The sequence below is a fragment of the Hipposideros armiger genome, unplaced genomic scaffold (assembly GCF_001890085.2).
Source record: "Hipposideros armiger isolate ML-2016 unplaced genomic scaffold, ASM189008v1 scaffold_73, whole genome shotgun sequence".
In the NCBI taxonomy this organism is placed as follows: Eukaryota; Metazoa; Chordata; class Mammalia; order Chiroptera; family Hipposideridae; genus Hipposideros; species Hipposideros armiger.
Genome location: NW_017731423.1, coordinates 4,450,544 through 4,470,313, shown reverse-complemented (window position 1 = coordinate 4,470,313; position 19,770 = coordinate 4,450,544). Strand labels below are relative to the sequence as shown.

Genomic DNA, 19,770 nt, shown 5'->3' with positions numbered 1-19,770 from the left:
AACAGCCTAGAACAATATACTTGAGGTTTGAAAAAAAAAAATGTAAAATGCCGATGTGAGCTACAGCCAGCATGAAGTGGCAGCCTCCATGTAGTTGCCTGCCAGTGGCCATTAGAGAGGGTTAAGTGCTCTCCGTGTAATTGCCGCCTGCATTCATCACAGACAGGAATAGCAGAGATGCTTATGAGTGACCGATGACAAGCTCTCCTAACAGAACTATTTAACTGCTTTCAGAGAATCATCCCCCTTGTCGAACATATTGTTCAAACATATGGGAGTCTGGGGAATTATTTAATGCCAAATGAACTGAAATCAGCTAATTAGATGAACTCTCACACTTGTGAATATCAAGGCTCCTTTCGGTAATAGCTTAAACAGCATAAGGACTAAGAGGCAGTGCATATCCAGTCTTAGGTGGTGCATGGAATGGGAGCTTTGCATTAAGCAGGCACTGGGCATTTCCATACGTGCAAAGGAAGTAAATCAAGATTTATATCTAATCCTCTCACTATGGAAATAGTGTCTGTGGGTGTAGATCTCTTCTCTGGTGAAGGAACAAAACTTAAGTCTCTCCATGTTTCCCCTATGATTAATAATAATTTGCCCTTTTGTGCTACCTTCTATCTGTGGCAATCAGGGAGATTTACAAATATTCATTAAAGCTCTTTACACACCTGGGGAGGAGGGGATGACAGCAGAAGGTCACAGAGAAATCAATCAAAGCAGTGGCAGCAAAATAACCCTAAGTTTTACTCTGCCCTATGTGACTAGTGCACTTTTCTTCCCTGTTACCACTAGGGGATTTCTGGTCAAACTGCTGGCTCTTGTGACATCCCAAGGAAAGACGTGGGGGAAACAAAGTCTGAGTGTAGTCATGGATACAGACTTGGTGCATTGAGGACAGAGGGCTGGGAAAAGATGCCTTTAATTGGGCCTGGGGAAAAAAATGAAGGTTCATAATGAAAGCATGGATGGCATTTAAATTTTCCCACATTGTATAGTACATGACAAGGAAGTATTGATGCTTCTTTTAGGAAAAATAAAAAAGGTAACAGATTTCTGAAATTGCTGTGAGCTAATAATAACTGTGAACTAATAATAGCAGTATTTCAGGACCATAATACGAACCGCTTTAGTGCATCACATGCTGTAGATCGAAAAGTCTGGTTGCATGGGACTTTCGCTAGTTATTTCATTGTGTCTCTTTCTCTCTATATGTAGATATATGCATGTTTATGAATGATTATGGATAGAAAAATATCAATAATTTAAGAGTCAGGTCTGTGTAACCAGGTGGCTTGATGAGCAACTATACAGAAATACGGCTGTGCATTCAAATTTCTGCTCACACGGTGCCTCTGAGGGTTTGGGGGAAACTGACAGCTGTGCAGCTTGGATGCCTTGCAACTGCAAAATAGACATGGTAGGAGAGGGTGCTCAGGAGCATTTTCCCCAGTAACCTGATAAGGCAGGAAGACCCACACTGCTAACCTGTAGTTACCAGAAAGGGAAACCAAGAGTAGAAAAGGAGCTGCCGAGCACGTAAGTAGTGGAATCATAAGAACATTCTGTGTCCTCACTGTGCTCTCTGTGGCATCGTGCCTGATACCACATCCCTTGTCTCACCTTTTCTCTGGCATCAAAACCAGACAGTGTGGCAGAAGGTAAAGTCCAAGCTTTTCTGTGCTTCGCTTTCCTCACATGCAAAATAATACCTACGCTAAGACTGTTTTGAGAATGAAGAAGTAAAGCATAAAAAGCACCTAGTATGTGCTCATTAAGTGAAGGTCCTGCTTCTCCAACTCCAAACTCCCACGCCACTCCCCTTTCATGAGTCTTATTTCTGTCAGAACAATGCTTTTAAGGGATGGCTTATTTATTCATTGAATGGTCATATTAATATATTATACTTTGACACATTTTCAATGCCTTAGAGATGTGCACTGTGGGCATCTAAGGCGCTTTGGCAAGGCTTTCATCCTCACCTCCCACAGTCTGTCCTCAATTCAGCAACCAGAGGAATCCCACTAAAATGCCAATGTGTTGCCGCCTCAAGGAACTACAGCTGTTCCTGCTGCTCCAGGGTGCTCAGTGCTACTGGGAGTTTCCCCCTGATCCACATGGCCAGCTCCCTCATGTCTTCCAGGTCCTGCTCAAATGAAGCCTACTAATGAGGCATTCCCTGACTATGTCTGAGCAACTCAACTGCAGCAGTCCCTCCAGAAGGGCTGGCCTTGGCTTTTCTTTTTCTCCACGACACTTACTGTCCTCTCATGCACAATACCATTTGCTTATTTTATCCTCCGCAAGCCAGAATGTAAGCTCTACGAGGCAAGAGTATATGCTTTTGGTTTTTTTTTCTGTTTTGTTCATTGCTGTATCCCCAGTGCCTAATATATGCTGGTTGTGAGCATTAACATATATTTGTTGGAAAGGACGTAGGAGCCAGCATGAGGCGGTTCCCACTGACCAAATTTACACATGTTGAGCATCAAAGTAAATAATGGTAGTAAAGAATGATAATCCACTGAATACTATAAGAAGCCATGAATGAATGGCTATGAGTGAATAAGAAGGGACATTCTTCCATACAATAGAAAGCCAACTAATTAATACACTTGGGAAGCCATCATTTGGCAACCAATCATATTAAAATTTGACTTAGTCAAGAATTATGAATAGATGGTAATCTAATTTTGGAGAAGAGTAAGGAGTTATAATCATAATAAGGAATTATTTACACGGTTTCTAAGTATCTTCCCATAAGATACTTACTAATTATAAAGAGTAAAATACTACTTTATAGTGGGGAATCTTGGCAGACACCACCTAACCCAAGTTATCAAAGCTAACGTGGCCGGTAATGGCATGAGTTGACAGAATATGCCTCCTGACATGACACTGTGAGAAGGTCTCAGCATCACTTCTGTAATGTTTCTGCTAATAATACATAACCTGAATCTTATTGTAAGAAAATGTCAGACAAACCCAAATTGAGGGGTATCCTGCAAAATAAGTGATCTGCACTCTTACAAACCATCAATGTCATGAAATAGAGACTCAGAAACTGTTCAAAATTAAAGGAGACTAAAGAACACATGACAGTAGAATGTAGTGAATGGGCTTGGATTTCATTTGCTGTAAAGGACATTATTAGGATAACAGGTGAAATATGAATAAAGTCTGTGGAGTAGTATTGTATCAATGTTAATTTTCTTGATTTTGATAATTGTGCTATTGCTAGGTAAGAAAATTTGTTTTTATGATATACACACTGAAGTGTATCTGGGGCAAAGGATACCTTGTTCGCAATGGTTAAAAAATGTGTGTGTGTGTGTTTATATGGATCTTATTTATTTGTGTGTATATGTGCACACACATGCAGATGAGAGAGGGAAGAAAGAGTAGAATACAGCAAATGTAGCACGACGCTAACATTTGTGAATCTGGATGTTAAATAGTTGGAAATTATTTATACTATTCTTGCAAATTTCCCTTAAGGTTGAAGTGTATCAAAATTTAAAAAAGTTTTCTTTTCTTTTCTTTTTTTTGAATGAATAAATGAATGAAGATAGAGGCCCAAAGAGAATTTTTCCAGAAATATTACAATGAAATCAGCAGGGCCACTCACTGCTGTATAAAATGTGCAGTAGAGGGTGACAGAGCTGCTGTGGCGGGTGGTGGTGTGGTGATGGTCTAAACCTCTCCACACAGTAACTCACATTCTGCAGCCCTTGCCAGCTCACCAATGCCACCCGAAGGTCATGCTGATGAAGGTCAGCTACAAGGCAGCAACTGCTAACCACGGCGGGTCTGCGCACATTTCGCTTTTGCTTTCAATATCTCGTGACCTGATTCTAGACTTGTAACATGTCACTCTCGTTGAGCAACACAACCAGCTCTGTTGAGAGGAGATTTTCATTGTTGTTGTCTGCCATGCTGCACTTGGTAATTATTGTTCCCTCCTTTCCTCCTTATGGTCTATATTATAGATTAATGTCAGTTTGATCACCTTTACCCAGAGTATCACTCAGGAATGCAGGGAGGAGAGTAATGATAGTTTTACTATGCCAGACCCTGGGTCGATACATAATTAAATCATATTTTAATGGAATAGACATAAAGGCAGATAAATGGAAGCTGTACTTAGTCTTAAAATGAGAACTCAGAAAGCAAGGTAGCTCCAGTCTCCTACAGTTTTCTACCCATGAAGATATATATTAGTTTTAACTATTACTATTACTTATTCCTTTTCTCTTTTTTTCTTTTCATGAAAACCCTCATATATTGATCTAGGGTGCTAACATTGCTGATAAAAAAAAATCAACCTTTTGGGTTTATTATTTCTGTTGTTTTTCCTTGAGTCAGAAAACTATCTCACTTATCAGCTCTGACCAGAGCTTTCAGATCAGGCCCAGGAAAATGACATCATAGACTCTCCTGGAGAGATGGGCCCTTTAAAGTCAGTTTGGTTATCAGTCAACCCCAACACCGTAACTAGGTCTCCTGAGGGCTTTCATTCTGTAACTGCCATATGTGATTTAGGAAAATAGACTTCTGAAAAGGAAGAATAGGGGATGAAAAGCAGGATAGAGGAAAAAGAGGGAAGTTGAGCACAGTCTTCTCTTTATCTTAATAGATTCCTCTTTTAGTCTTTAAACGGTTCTAGAACTGTAACATGGTTCAGAATTCCTTGAGCAGCTTGTTTAAAATTATATCTTGGACACCACCAATGAAAATTCTGATTATTTCAGGGATAAGGCCCAGGAACCTGAACTTTTTTACTTGCATTCCCTTTGTGCAAGGTAGCCCCGGAACTAACATTTGAAAAAAGTTGCATAGTTCTTGAGAAAATATCCAAAGCAATACTTCACGCAGTGCGGGTGTGGTGGTCTGTCAAATATAGATAGGGTAGGCTTCTGAAATGGAATTTGGATACTGGTTAAGTTTAAATGCTCACTATTAAGGCCTTGGATGACACTGCTATGATTGAAAATTCAGCTGCACAGGGACTGGCCCTACAACCCTTTTCTCTAGGTAGCATGTGTATTAATAATAAGCAAGGATGTCAGTTAGGGGAGTTGATTAGCATACTGGAAATCCTGTGTGGAGGAAATACCAATACTGGAAATAATGTTATATAGATCATCATGCCTCTATATCCCATTAGTTGGGGCAGGGAAAGGAGCAGTTAGAACAGTGGATTACAATAAGCAACAAGCGCAATTCGCTGAGAATGGCATATATGGCTCTTCTATTAAAAGGTTTACAGATCTGGGTCACTCACAGGGTGTTATCTGAAATAGGATCACAGGAAGGAAGGTGGTACAAGGGGAAACTGGGGCGGGAGGGGAATGACATACACACTGGAGTATTTGAAGTTGCTAAAATTTGAGTAACAGCACTCTGAGAGATTAAACTGTTTGCATATGTAAAATGGCTTTAGTTTCCACACGCATTCATAGGGTGTTTACCAATTAATATACTGAAGGAATCACAAATCATGTGTAAATCACCGGCTCCTAGACACAGTTTAAGCCTCATCTTTCATGCAATGTCAGAATCGTGTTTAACTTGTTTACTAGCAATGGAATGATGGCTCACTGAAAGTACTTTGAAGTAAACAATAGTGAGGGGAAAGGGGGAAAAGTGATCTATGAGACACATTGCTATGGCATTTTTTATATCTATTAATTTGTCTGTTCATTTACATTTTGAATAGAGAAAACAGCCTTCTCTAGGGGAAGCCTGAATCCTATTTCACACAGTCAATTCATTTTAGGCGGGGAAAGGACCTAGGAGTAATCAGGCCCAATACCGCTGTTCAGATGAGGCCACGGAAGGGTGTGGTATGGGGTGGAGTGACATGGCCAAAGCCACACCTCGCTGTGACAGAGCTGGGACAAGAAGCTCCTGTCCTGTTAGTGTTGGTGGTTGTGAGGTGTGTATGGGGGTGGTGTGGGGGGGGAGTGGGAGGAACAGATGTTCTCTGGAACATAGTCTCCAAACCTGAAATTTTTAAGGTAAAATGTTGGCATGAGAGTTGCTAAGACTGTATTCATAGACGCTGAAGAAATCCTTAGGGAAGTAGGGCCTTGAGGTACATGGAGTGGTCAGAATGGAGGCCTGTCAATGTTGTGCCACAGGCTTCCTGGCTTAAAACAACACAAATGGATTACCTTACAGTTTGGTAGGTCAGAAATCTCTCTGATCTAAAATGAAGGTGTCATCAGGGCTGTACACAAGAATCTATTTCTTTGCCTCCTCTAGTTTCTAGAGCCTGCTGCAGTCCCTGGCTGGAGGCCCCTTGTCGCATGTGGAGCCAGCAGCGGAACATCTTCAAATCGCTGTCTCTGATTCTGTGACTCCTGCCTTCCTCTTTACTATTATTATTATTATTATCATTATTATTATTTTATTTGTTATTAGTTTCAGGTTCCTGCCTTCCTCTTATAAGAACTCTTACATGGGTGCACCTGCATGAGCCGGGATAATCTCTTCTTCTCAAGGACCTTAACCTTAGTCACATCTGCAAAGTCCCTTTGGCCATGTATGGCAACATAGCCACAGGTCCCAGGGAGTAGGATGTGACATCTTTGGGGGAGAAGGGGCATTCTTCTGCCTACCACTAGGCTTTTCCTGGCTTGTTCACGTTAAAGTTTGAATGTAAAGACCCCTCTGCTGTGGCCTCCTGATCCACTGTTGTCTCCCAGATGCCACATAATTGGACCACAGTGTTGGTTGTCCTTTGGGTTATCATCACCGTGTCAGCTGCCAGCACGCCCCTCCCCCCATAACTTCCAGAGTGAAGCTAAATATCTGCATACAACTTTATGGAGTTCTGGGAAGCTGTTATGCTTTGTCTTAAAGATTATAAACAAGGGAGTTAGGAAGTTGATAATCCAGGTTTTTAGAGGGCTGTGTGGGTTGTGTTAGACAGCAATGGAGGGCAGCCTCAGTGTGGGCTGCTGTCCTCTCCCAGCATTTTCATTAGGCCATAACTAAGTGAAGTAGAGAGAAAGAGATATATTAAATATCTTAATCGGATGGGTTACTTCTACTTCCAGCATGGGCAATGAAAGAGATGGCACATACAAATAAAAATAATTACAGTATGTAGTGTTCCTTTACAATGTGCAATCCAACTCATGAACCAGTGACTTTCCCCTTATTGAATTAAGGTACACCTTCCCTTCATATCTATTAACAATATTCACAAACCATTGTTATCTTGTCAATGGCATCTTTAATTAAAGACTCCTGTGGACCACTCTAATCATTTCACATTGTGAGCTCACAGGGGCTTCAAATACACCTTGATTAAAGTGACGGCAATTTCTATTTATGCACGTTTGTTTGTGAACTAACAGGGTGTGAGGTGGGAGGGATAGTAGAGAGCATGGTATGAGAAAAAGTCTCCTTCCCCTCCCCCAAAAGCAGATCATAAAATGACAGTCTGAGAATTGCAACCGATCTTTTTTTCTTTTCCCTCTTTCTTTCTCTATTTTTCCTCTTCTTCTTCTCACTTTTTTGGGGGTAATGACATTATATTCTAACCTAAGTGACTCTGTGAAGAAAGCAGTGTGATTTTACTGCAGAAAAAAAAGGCACCCTCTTCAGCTAAAGGTGCATTAACCCTTCTAGGCCATTAGGGTACCATTTGATAAATTGCCCCTTGTATCACACTGCATGGCGCTGGTAGCCTGAAAGAATTAATGTGGTTCTGAAATGGCAGCAATTTACTCCCCTTACACTAGTAGAAAGAGCCCCTTTGTGGTTTAAGAAGCACCTTTCCTCCTCAGCAATTCCCTGTGCCTGATGTAGAGTTAATTAATGCCAGATGGCCACCAATTTGGCTCTTCCAATAAAAATTTGTAAAACTCACTTAAAGCAACAAACTGGATTCAAATCCATGACTGGCCATTGAACGGAAATAGTGACAAGGATAATTCATTCATTTCTCTTCATCAGTATCTAGCAACGAAGCTTGGCAAAGTGGACAGGGACAAAGCTTGTTCAAGGCGGCATAAGCCACCTGCCCGGCTTGACTGGTCATGGATCTCCTAACAGCAGCCCGCCTAGAGTCCATTGTTGGACCCATAAAACATACCTCTAATGTATAAATCTGAATGCTAAGACAAATAGAGGTAGACTCAATGGAATTGAGGCAGGGTGTCCTTTGTATCTTCATAAGGCTCTGATTTTAGAGTGAGCAGTTAATATGTTTGCTATCACTGAATTCATCTTTCCTCTGAGTCTAGGATGTGGTAGTAGCCAAAGGGGAAAATCATAAATTCTTTTGCATCACTGGCATGAGCTAAAGCAAATTCCATGGAGTTTAGAGAACTTATCTATGTAACAAAAAAATACGGACAGACGAGAAAAGAAAATAATATCAAAATGCAGCATTTATATAGCACTTGATAGTTTGCACAAGGTTTCTCATATGTGAAATCACCAAAATCCTGGATTACAGTTAATAATAGACATAATTTATACGTGATAAAATTAAAGCTTCGAGAAAGGAAATGGCTTGCTCAAAGCCACTTAGGCTGTGAGTAGCAAGGTGGGTCGGAACTCAGGCTTTCTAAATCCCTGTGTTCTCACTTGTCCATGTCATCAATTTCTGATAATTCTTTATTTCTCATGCGATGCCAATGACCAAGTCTGTGCTACTTGCCTGACAAGTTATGCATGTTATCAGTTCACTTCAGTGAGCTCCAAGATGGGCAGATTCTTACCCAGCTCGGAAGGCAAAGAAAACAAAGAAAGGTAGATTTTGCCCCGCATGAAGCAGGCAAACATAGTCTCTGCCTGATATTGTGACATTTTGCTGTAAGTAGTACTTCTGTCATGCACTCTGGCCAAAAGTTTGACATGGGAGTTCCATTCAGCAGTCGCCCTCTTCCTTGGTTATAAATATTATTTTTGCCTTTTATTTATTGTTGAACCAATTTTATTCCTACCCGTTTTCTTGTAAGTCAAAGAGCTGTGTTTATTCCCTGGAAAGAAATCCAGAGTTGCAACCGGAGCAACTATTGTCACAAACTCTCAGGTAACCCTCAGCTGGTTAAATATCTCTCTACTAATTAATCATTCGTTCCCAAGCCAGAATTCTGGGAATTATCTCCAATGCTTCCATTTCTTTCACACCACATTAACACAAACACACAAACACACACATGCACACACTCGGTACCCCAGATCTTGCTGAGTTCCTCCCCAAGTTCCTCCCTCACAGCAATGTGAGGATTACAGAAAGGACTTAAATGTCCTCAAATAGAGACGAGGATATTCAAAAGCCAAGTGACTATAATTTATTGTCCACTGTCTATATCGAAATACTTTTGATGGTAAAAAGGGGCACTATTATTAATAGCTGTGCTAGGCAAAAATGAGGCATATTCTCACTGCACTGACCAGAAGTGTGCAGTTATAATGTAGACTTGAACTTGAGTAGTGGCAGTGGAGATGCAGCAGAAGATAATATCTAAAATGTAAATATGACCCGGTCTCCTAAATCTTAAGCCTCATCAATCCCTACCCACCAAGTAAATTTCAATTTCCCCAATTTCACTCTTCATATTTTGTTGATTTGCTTACTTCCAAAATATGTGATGCTATTTATACCTCTGTGCCTTTGCTCATTTGATTGGAATACTTTTCACTGTCTTTCGATTTTTAAGTCAATTGTCACTTCCTCTCTGAAACGTTCCCTTAGCCTTTAGACAGGGTTCATTCATCCTTTTACTCCTGGTTGATATTTGTGTATCTTTGTCACCACATATATCACACTGCAATATTACCATTCATTTTAGTAACTGTGTTTAGTTCCACGGCTTCATCTATTATATTATTGTATTAAGTGGTTCTAATTGCTAACAAGTGTGTATAGTGGAACCACCCAGTGTAGCATTTTTTTCTTCTTTTTATTCTATAACTTTTAAGTGACATGTAGTTATTAAAATAATTTAATTTAGTTTTTAGGACTCATTTTTGTTTATTTTAAAACTGCAATCTTACATCTGATTCAAAATTCCACTCCCATGCAGTATACATGCGCACAGAAACACTCATGCACACGCACAAGCACATTTGCACGTACATACACAAGGCTCTAGAGATGCTTGGTCTGGAGAGGACAGAGCAAGTTGTCTGCTCCCTCATGTATTCCATCTTCCATGAGCTTATCCCTATGGCATTGTGGTAGGAAGGAAAGAGAAGAAAAACATACATCATCTCCTTGCTTTACCTGTAGCAAGATGATGATCTTTTTCTTGGATGATTTAAAAGTTTCTTAACATTCCTTAATGGACTGAGTACAGATGGGTGGTGACTCCAAAAGGCATCACTGACAGAGATGGCAGGTGACTAGATGGCCGACAGTTGCCCGTAAGCATCTGTAGTTCCTTGTGGGTTTCAGTGATGTCTGCCAACTGGCCCCCAACTGTCAGCATCACGACCTTGCTCTCTGAGCATGTCTGCCTCACGTTGCCATACCCCTGGCAATCAGCTCACCCTGTCTGTCTCCCAACTCCGGGCCAGGGTTCACCTTCTCTACCTCTTGGAAATATGGGAACCCGGAAATTATGGAAATGCTCTTTGCCCCTCTCTCCTTGGCTTCAGCAGCATGCCTTCTCTTCTCAAATCCTTTTCTCGTCACTGTTCTCTGGTAGCATGGAATGAGTAAAAAAACTGATAAACAATGAGAAAATCAGGTATCTGTGTCCACTCCCTGCAGGTGACCCACATTTTGAGTAATTCTCTTGGGGCTATTTGCTTCGGTGAGGGCAGGGACAGACATTTTTGATTCTTGTACTCCTCCAAAATGTGATTTCTCTTTCTTATATCAATAGAGAGGGAGTGGGCATGGTGTATGGTGGGTGGGAGCGTGCCCGTTCTGATGAAATGATGCTTCTCAGGGAGGTGGGAACATTAGTCTTGGCATTATAGCTGGCAAATCTCTGAAATTAGAATATTGGCATATTTAGTTCTCTCTGTCTCTCTCCCTCTCTCTGTCTCCCTCTCTCTGTCTGTCTCTCTTTCTGTGTGTCTCTCTCTCTCTCTCTCTGTCTCTCTCTGTCTCTCTCTCTCTCTGTCTCTCTCTCTCTCTCTCTCTCTCTCTCTCTCTCTCTCTCATAAATAAATTCTGAGTGGTGTCAATTTCAGGAAAACAAAACAAGTCCACTGTTCCTGCAATTGTAATCCTTCTATGTATATACAACCTATGTCCTCCACCAGCACCTCCACCAGAAATAAACTCCTTGCATATAAGGGAACTTATTTTTCTCCACCCACTGTACCATATACATTTAGCACTTATTAGTCACTGACTGAACTGAGGTCATAATATCAATTGTGAAAACTTTCCAAAATCAACATTTTTGCAGTGAGAAGGTGTAGTGTTTTTCTGTCTGAGCTGGAGGATGGCTTGAGAAAGAACCCAGTGGGGAAGTCCTCCAAGATGGAGAAGGCGAACAAACCCAGAAAGTTTTAGCTAGGTTTTCTCCCTGAGGTAATGTCCTGACCAGCTGGTGTCAGGGTACAGCCAAAAGGAGGTGCTCTAATTTTGAGCTCAAGAGGCAAGGTATTGATGGACCACTATACTAACTGTAGTAGTCTGGTGCAGGGGTGTCTTACCTTCTGAGAAACCAGAGTCCTCAGAGGTGCCAGAAAAAGTGTGTGTATGTAGAGCCATATTTTACTGGGATGAGAGGTTTTAGAATGGCCTCAAATGTCTGTTTGACATAAAGAATAGTTTATTACAAACAAATTCATTTCATTAAAATTCCATTTTTTGTAAGTAGAATGGCCACAGACATCCATGTTCCTTTTTACTCTTCTAGAAATGAGGTCGTCTCAAACAACTTCAGGACATTTCTGATAGGATCCCTAGTGATAGGTTTGATACATGAGGAAGTGTATGTGTGTGTATGTAAGTGTTGGTAATTTTGTTTTTGTGGGTGTTACTGCTACTATGGAGGAAAAGCCACATGAAGCCATTCCACAGGAGTAGCCTCTTACTGGGGAAGAAATTCTTTCCACTCTCTTTCATTTCCTATAGCTCCTTTTTTTTCTATCTTATTAGTCTTGCATTTAGTCTTATCTCATGCTTTGCTATTAAAATCACTGCACCACCAGGGCACCCTAAAAAAAGTTAAAGTTTTACAACAACACCATAACTACCTTCCCAATCCTTACCCTGAGATGTACCCACTGGGCCATACAATTTGATGAAAGAAAGAAAGAAAGGGAGGGAGGGAGGAAGGAAGAGAGAAAGGAAGGAAGAAAGGAAAGGAAGGAAGGAAAGAAGAAGGAAGGAAGGAAAGAAAGAAAGAAAGAAAGAAAGAAAGAAAGAAAGAAAGAAAGAAAGAAAGAAAGGAAAGGAAAGAGAAAAATCAGAAAAATAAAAGTGGTTTAAATGTCCATTTAAATGAATTCAGGATGAGCCTGAATTCAAAAATATGTGTCTTTTGTAAATTCTTCAATAAGATTGCATATATTCCAATTCTAGTCTAAGCATTTGGTCAGGAATATCCACATGACAATGTAATTGGAAAAATAAATGAATGCTTGCCTTTGGTTTCATTTTATTGCTTCTTAGAAGCAAGCTCCATATAATAATTTTCTGGTCCAGTTCGCTACTCTCCAGCCATGGGGTGGGGAGGGGTACAAGTGGAGAGCTGGAAGAGATTGTGCTAAATCTATACCATTTTCTTATTATAATATACATGGGGGAACCCCTGAAGAAACAACTGATTGTTTTGATTCTCTTGTTTAAACACCATCATTTTATTTTAAAAAATATCAAAACATTTTTCTTCCAAAAGATTCTAAAAAATGTAAACAAACAAACAAACAAAACAAAAACCCAAATTCTTCTAAACTGAAGTTTGGGAAAAGAGACAGGCTTTTTGAGAGTGACTATTGCCAGTTTCCTGCCCTCCAAAGGGGTTTGTAATAAAGGAGGCCATGTTTGTCAATGAGATAGTTGCTTAAATACCCTTGAGCCAGGAGGAGCCCAAGGGCTTCTCACCACAAATACTCTGGCAGCCCAATTTCATGCCATCGTGTTTCTGTGAGACCACTCTAGTTCCTGTTCCTGTGACGTCATGTCACTAAGCATTCTCTATTGTGTGAATGGGGCAGCATATGAAACCTCTCTTCATTCTGTCTGTGGAAAGGCCTGGAGAAGGGTTGGAAGGAAGCTGCTTAAGGCAATATTCTGGCATCAGAGTGACTTCAAAGCAAGGGATAATGTTTGGATTTAGCCACTTTTAAAGACCCCCCCCATGCCCCCTTCCCCATTCTTATACTATATAGCTACTAGAAAATGTATCCTAGAGCTGGACATCGTTGAGTTATAGCCCTTATACCTTTCTTTGTCTGATAATGTCTACTGGTCTTTTAGACTCAGTTCAAGTGGCATCTCTTGCAAGCTACCATCCCCTCTGAAATCTACCCTAAAATAGACTAAGGGCCCTTCTCTATTTCCCAATGCTTTCTGTAATATTCTCTATTGCAGTGTACTCATAACTCCACATTGAATTACAATGTCATCATTTTCTCCTAAATATGGGCCTCTCTCTGTCCATTACATGGTGCATTTTCATTATTAGGCATAAGCATTGTCCATCATCAAGCATGTCTTATTGGACCCAAGAACAATAAGCCTAGTTATGTCTAAAGGTGTAGGAAGTGAAATATAGTCTAAAGCTACATTATAAGCCAGAAAAATCTTGACTTGCTCTTCAGTCCTGCTACAACCTAAGGCAAACTTACTAACTTTTCCCGGTATTAATTTTCCAATCTATAAAAGTTAAGATAATTATAGTATTATTTACTGTATAGTATTGGTGTGAAGGTTAAAGGAGGTGCTGTAGGAAGACTGCTTTATCAAACGTAAATGTATCAATTAGGTTTTGTTATCATCTTCCAGATTGCTGTATCACTGTGCATCATACAATCCCATAATATCCCTACAAGGTAGGTCCCTACTGTTGTTTTTCGGATAACAGAGAGTCCCAGAGAGTTTCATTAACTTACCTAAGGTCACATAGATACTAGCAGTGAAGCTTAGATCTGAACCTAAAGCCTCTGATGCCTGAGCTCACACTCTTAGCCACTGAGCTCGAATGTTTCCTAAGGTTGTGTCCCCTAAGATTCAGCACTGGGCTGAGATTTGTTTCCAGCCTTTCTTCTCTCAGGTCTACAATGTAACAACAGCAATTTACCCCATGCACTTCTAAGAAAAGTTTAACTTGATCTTGCCTTGCCTAGTTCTCAGTGTTCTTACAGAGCTATTCCAGGGGATGCCTCTTCACAGGGTCCAGGAGTTAGAACGCAATATCAGAAAGCTGTTTTCTGGGCCGGCTGAGTGGCGCGATGGTTAAGAACTGGCTTGGGACGCCAGAGGGCCCCAGTTCAGATCCCACCTATGAGGGCCAGTGACCCTGCCCTCTACAGCTAAGATGCTGAACAACAGCTCAACCTGGAGCTGGGCTGCTGTGAGTCACCGGCGACGGCGTAGGCTGCAGCCCCTGCTGCAGTGGGTTGCCATGGGCTACCGTGTGGAGCCAGCAGCCAGCGTGAGTGGGCAGCAGCCGCCGTAAGCAGCCGTCCAGAAGCCGGCGACTGATGTGCCTCGCCCGGGAAGAGCGCAATGATGGTGCCAACTTGGGCCAGTGAAGCAACATCCTCCACAACTAGACTGAAGAACAAAAAGACAGCAACTTGTCTATTCCCCTTCCCCCAATTCCTCAGCATTGTTCCCATCCCCCAATTCCCCAATTAAAAAAAAAAAAAAAAGAAAGAAAGCTGTTTCCTGAAAGTCTCCAACATCAAGGTGAGATGGCAGGTATCCTTTGGTCCATGAACATTGGAATTGGAGTCAGATATTCTGAAGGTAAATCTCAGCTCAGCCAGTAAGTAACATGCCTAGGAAAGAGGCTTTGCTTTGTAGAATTTTTTTTAGATTTTTTTCTCACCTCTAAAATTGGTACAAAATCCTCCTCTTTTGAACATTACTTTGGAGATTAAGTGAGTCAAATGTAAGTGACAGCACTTTGTGTATTACACTGAAATAGACGCAAGTAATATTACTTTTCCAAGGATGCAGAGTCCCCTTCCAGCAAACCATTTAATATGTATGCATGTACAAAAAGTCAATAGAGATAATTTCCTAAGCATTATAACCAATCAAAGATCCAGATTGCTGGAGAAGATTGGAAAAGATTCATTAAGATGGTTGTTCAAGTCTGAAAGTATAGACAGAGCAGGGACACTGAAGAAGGAATGCCACGTTGTTCCACTTAATGGAACATACAGTGTCTTCTCCTGGGGGCTCCCCAGGGATGCAAGTACGCTCTCCCAAGAGAGACAGGGTATATTCCATTCAGACAAGGACAACCCCACTTAAGACTTACAATGTATCAAAATATAACCATCTGAAACTCTCTGAATACAGAGGGTTATTTTGAGTCTGTGATTCATTCTACACAGCCATATCCTTGAGAATCTGGTACAGAACTTGGATCAATGATATCAGTCACAGTTCTGCTAAGTCATCACCCTGCTGCACCAGAAAGGAGCAACAGAAATGTATCATCAGTAGGAAAATGGAACAGGCTTTAACTTAAATACAACATAAAGGTGTTGTTTGGAAGATCCCACTCTAATCCCATGTGTGTGGAAGTGGCAGAGTCAGAAAATCCACTTCTCACGCCTGGGAACTGTGATGGCCCCAGAGGTAAAGATGAAGGAAACAGAGGGGCACTGTTTCAGCTCTATGAACTTTGAGGAAGGTGGGCCTTGTTCAGAGCACAAGATCAGAATGACAGCAGGACAGTGAAAAATGAAATGGGTTTTCAAATAACATTAAAAAGGTGACACTAAATAGCTACATAAATGGCCTTCTCCTGATTAATCACAGGATCAAAAGCTGAAGAACTGAGATCCAAACAGCCTCCTGGCAGGGATGGGAAAAATTCAACCTGAGCTTAAAAAAAGAAAAGAACAAATAGTAGAGAGGCATTTGCTATTTTTAGTGCTTTTGCAAGTAGTTTGGAGCTCCTCAAAAGGGAGTGCGTATTGCCAAGGAAGCTAATGGGCAGTAGCCCAGGGACTGGTCATTTCCTTAAGAGATAGGAACATCTGGAAAGTTTCAGCACCATAAAAAATAATGTGTGCTTCCTGCAATTTTAATTTATCCTCATTTTAATAGATGGAAAAATTCCCACACCTCATAGATCTCAAGTCTTGGGTGAACTGTTTCTGTCCACCTTCTTGGACAGCAGCAATGAATTCACATCTTAGATACACATGGATAAACCAAATTGGTCAATGTGGAAAGTACTAAGCTAGAGGTGGTCCAGGGGGTGACCACATGAGGCCAAACCTGTCTTTCAAGGCCTGTGGGCTCTGCTGAGTTTTTATGTATTCTCCATCTTATTTTATAATTGCAGGATGCCATAAGTGATAATTCCCACATTTTTGAGCCATTTTATTTAAATCCTTGTAGGTTTGATGCTTTTGGGCACATGCTAGCTCTGACCTCCTATGAAGAATCTTCTAGTAGGTGACAGGGATTGAGATGAGCTATAAATTAGGTGCCTTTGAAAATGTGGACTAGCCCTAGGTCGGTTCTCACATGATGAGGTGGGAGACATGGGGGATGGGGTCGAGGGGCTAGATTCTGAGGAAGAAAGCAGGATGCAGAGGTGAGGGTTTGCAGGAGGCTGTAATTCATGCAAGGCTGACTGCATTCTGCCTCAAACAGTTATGCTTAATGATGGGGATATGGTCTGAGAAATGTGTCATTAGGCAATTTCGCGGTTATGTGAACAACACATGCACTTACACAAACCTAGGTGGTACTTTTCTATGACTGGCAGCAAAGTAGGTTTGTTTACAGCAGCATCACCACAAATACATGAGAAATGCACAGCATGATGACATCATTAGGTGATAGGAATTTTTCAGCTCCATTATAGTCTCACAGGACCACCATTATATACGTGGTCCATCACTGATTGAAACGTTGTTATGTGGTGCATGATTGTACTTGATTTTTGCAGGATGATGCATTTGCAAGCATATGTGTAACTGACCATGACCTCAATTTTAAACAGTTTCTTATACAGATCAACCAGAGGGATTAAAAAAGAAAAAAGATGATTTTAATCCAGAGAACTTCATTTTTAGGGCTGCTTAACTGATACGAGTATTTTGAGTAAACTCTTCAAACCTCTCTGTACCTTAGTTTCTCCTATTTGCCAAATGGAGATTTAGACACTAGCATGTTTTCAGGTGCATCGGTGAAGGGCCTAGCTCTATAGGACTGAGGAAATGACACAAAAGCCCGACACAGTACAGCTTACATACAAATCCTCTCAGAGCCTCACCAACAGCCCATAGCAGAGCCTTTCCTTCCATTCCTCTCAAGCCCTCTAGAGCATTAAGTTAAAACCACTGGGTACCAACAAATCCTTTAATGGAGACAGCTATCAAAATCTGTTCAGACCATCTGTTTCTCTGGCTGTTTTTCCTTTCAGTGTTTTTCCTCCTTGTGTTCTTTGCTAACAACAAAAAATCTATTCTAAGATAACCAAGACGTTAAGACCGAAAAATGCCAGAGGTATATATACAGTTTATGAGAGAAATTGCTTTCTGAGGAGGAGTTAGGCTTATCTTGTGTGGAGGAAGGCAACATTTCCACAAATATTACAGTTACGCTAAGAAACTAACCAACTAATTTCATTAAAAGAGTATGTGACAAGACTTGTATTTGTTCATGTAATTGAATTGAATGCTGCTGAAATTTGTCAGACCTGAAAGCTATTGAAGTGTGGACCATATTTTTACAAGAGGAAAACTGCCTAAGATGTTGTGTATTCACTTATAGCAGGTCTTCTGCTGACCTCAGGAGGTCACAGGTCAGTCATTTTCTGTATTTGCATAATGCCTGTCAGCAGCAAAGTATCTCTAGGTTGCCTTTTTTGTTGTTGTTGTTCCTTTTGAGAGGAAGACTCTGGGAGGCAGTCAGTGTGTATGGAGAAGGCCTGCTTATGACTTGCCTACCAATTCACTGTTTTACATTTGGTGTCTGCTGTCTAGATGTCAGTCACTTAGTTACCTAGAAATGTGGAGCTGTGTGTGCTTTCATTCTAGCCAATGGTTTTGGAGCTGGTTTTTCCCTCTATATAATCAAGTAGCAATCTCACTTACACACCTCAATGTCACATATCTTAAAAACTTCAGATTTTCTGCAGAACCTCCATTCCATATTTAAGATGCAACTAACATGCCAGCCTGCTCTCTCACCTGGGTTCACCTTGGTTGATGGACATATAAATCTCCCAAGAATTCTCCTCTGGGATGGCGCCATGTGGTATGAGTAAACTCACCCCTAAAACAGAAAAAAGCCACAAGAGGTTATTTGTAGATTTCCCAATTATCTAGAAGCACCTCAGTTGGTACCTTATAGATGCTCACAAAAGAGGGCCCTCTCACAGCAATTTGTAAAATCCCAATCCTTGGAAAGTTTGTAAAGTCCAAGATAATAACTGGGAAAACATTATTTTACTAACAGTGACATAAAGAAGGACATATTATTCAACAGTGTGTTCAAATGATTATTTTTTTTAAATTTAGAGTCTTCCTAGCATTTTTTATTCTCAAAATTTGGGTGTCCTGAACTATCAAATATATCTGAGAATATAAGAGTTTATCAATATATCAGTTAATCTGCCCCCAAATTTAAAAAATGTGTTTATCTTGTTTCCATCCCTTTATTTCCTGAAAAGGTATCAGGAATGATGGGTGAGCCACGTTAACATTTTGCTAGAGCCCTATATGAAATTCTTATAAATTGTGCATCTTGAAGTAAGTTTAGAGAGGAGATCAGGGGAGTACTGCATTTTGTCAAGAAAACTGGAGAAAGAAAAAGCCCGGAGAAGCGTAGGAAACAGGTTGTTGCATAGCCACTATTTGGCCCTATATTTGTAAACAGGAGCCAGAAAAGGTTAAGATTAAAGGTGACTTAATCACATTCATGTCAACATCAAATTGGAAAAAAACTCAGTAGCCTTACTTGAGTAAAAATCATGTAATGCAGGCAGGGAAGACACAGGAGGACACATCATGTTGAATTTGAAATGTCCCCTCTCTTTTTGAATGCTGTGAAGTAAATATTTTCACTTTGACCAAGAGAGGAATCTAGAGAGGGCAGAGATTCTCTTTAATATAGCTACTTGTTTATAAAGAGAAATGAAATAGAGGCACAGTAAGATCTTCACAAAATAAAATCTTAAGGCATCCTCTTATTCTTTGAATAATGCAGTTCTCACCTTTCCTCCTTTCATTAGAGCTAATGTAATCTCACAGAGAGCTTTCAGGTTGCTGATAATTTAAATCTAGAGATGGCAGACTTTCCTGATATCCCTCTATGTGCCTATTAGCTGCTATAGACTCAAGGGATGCGAGACTCATTGCAAAACAAGTTCTTTCTGATTCACATTTATGAGCATTATTCAGTAACCTGCTAGTTATCATCAGTATCTTTCACTAGCACTAAGGATGAGGCACATTTAAATCTTGCTTACAGCTTTTCAGCAAGGGTATCCATTTATATTCTGGACCTTAATGTCAATAGTAGAACTGTAGCTGCCATTATTGGGGGCCTCTGATCAGGCTCCTCCTTTCATTACCCATCTTCCCTAAATGTAGTTGCCAAGTGAAGTGGCCTCCATTAGTCTTTACCTGCTGTTGAGA

The 19,770-nt window shown here is 40.7% G+C and overlaps 1 protein-coding gene across 10 annotated transcripts in view; it reads right to left on the bottom strand.

The window, feature by feature from the left end:
* UNC5D (unc-5 netrin receptor D) overlaps positions 1-19,770 on the bottom strand; it is a 561,851-nt gene that overhangs the window by 50,181 nt on the left and 491,900 nt on the right. For all 10 annotated transcript variants that reach the window (XM_019642890.1, XM_019642889.1, XM_019642891.1 and 7 more), the window contains one exon: positions 18,322-18,406. In XM_019642890.1, coding sequence (XP_019498435.1) covers positions 18,322-18,406 — 85 coding nt within the window. The remainder of the gene's footprint in view (positions 1-18,321; positions 18,407-19,770) is intronic.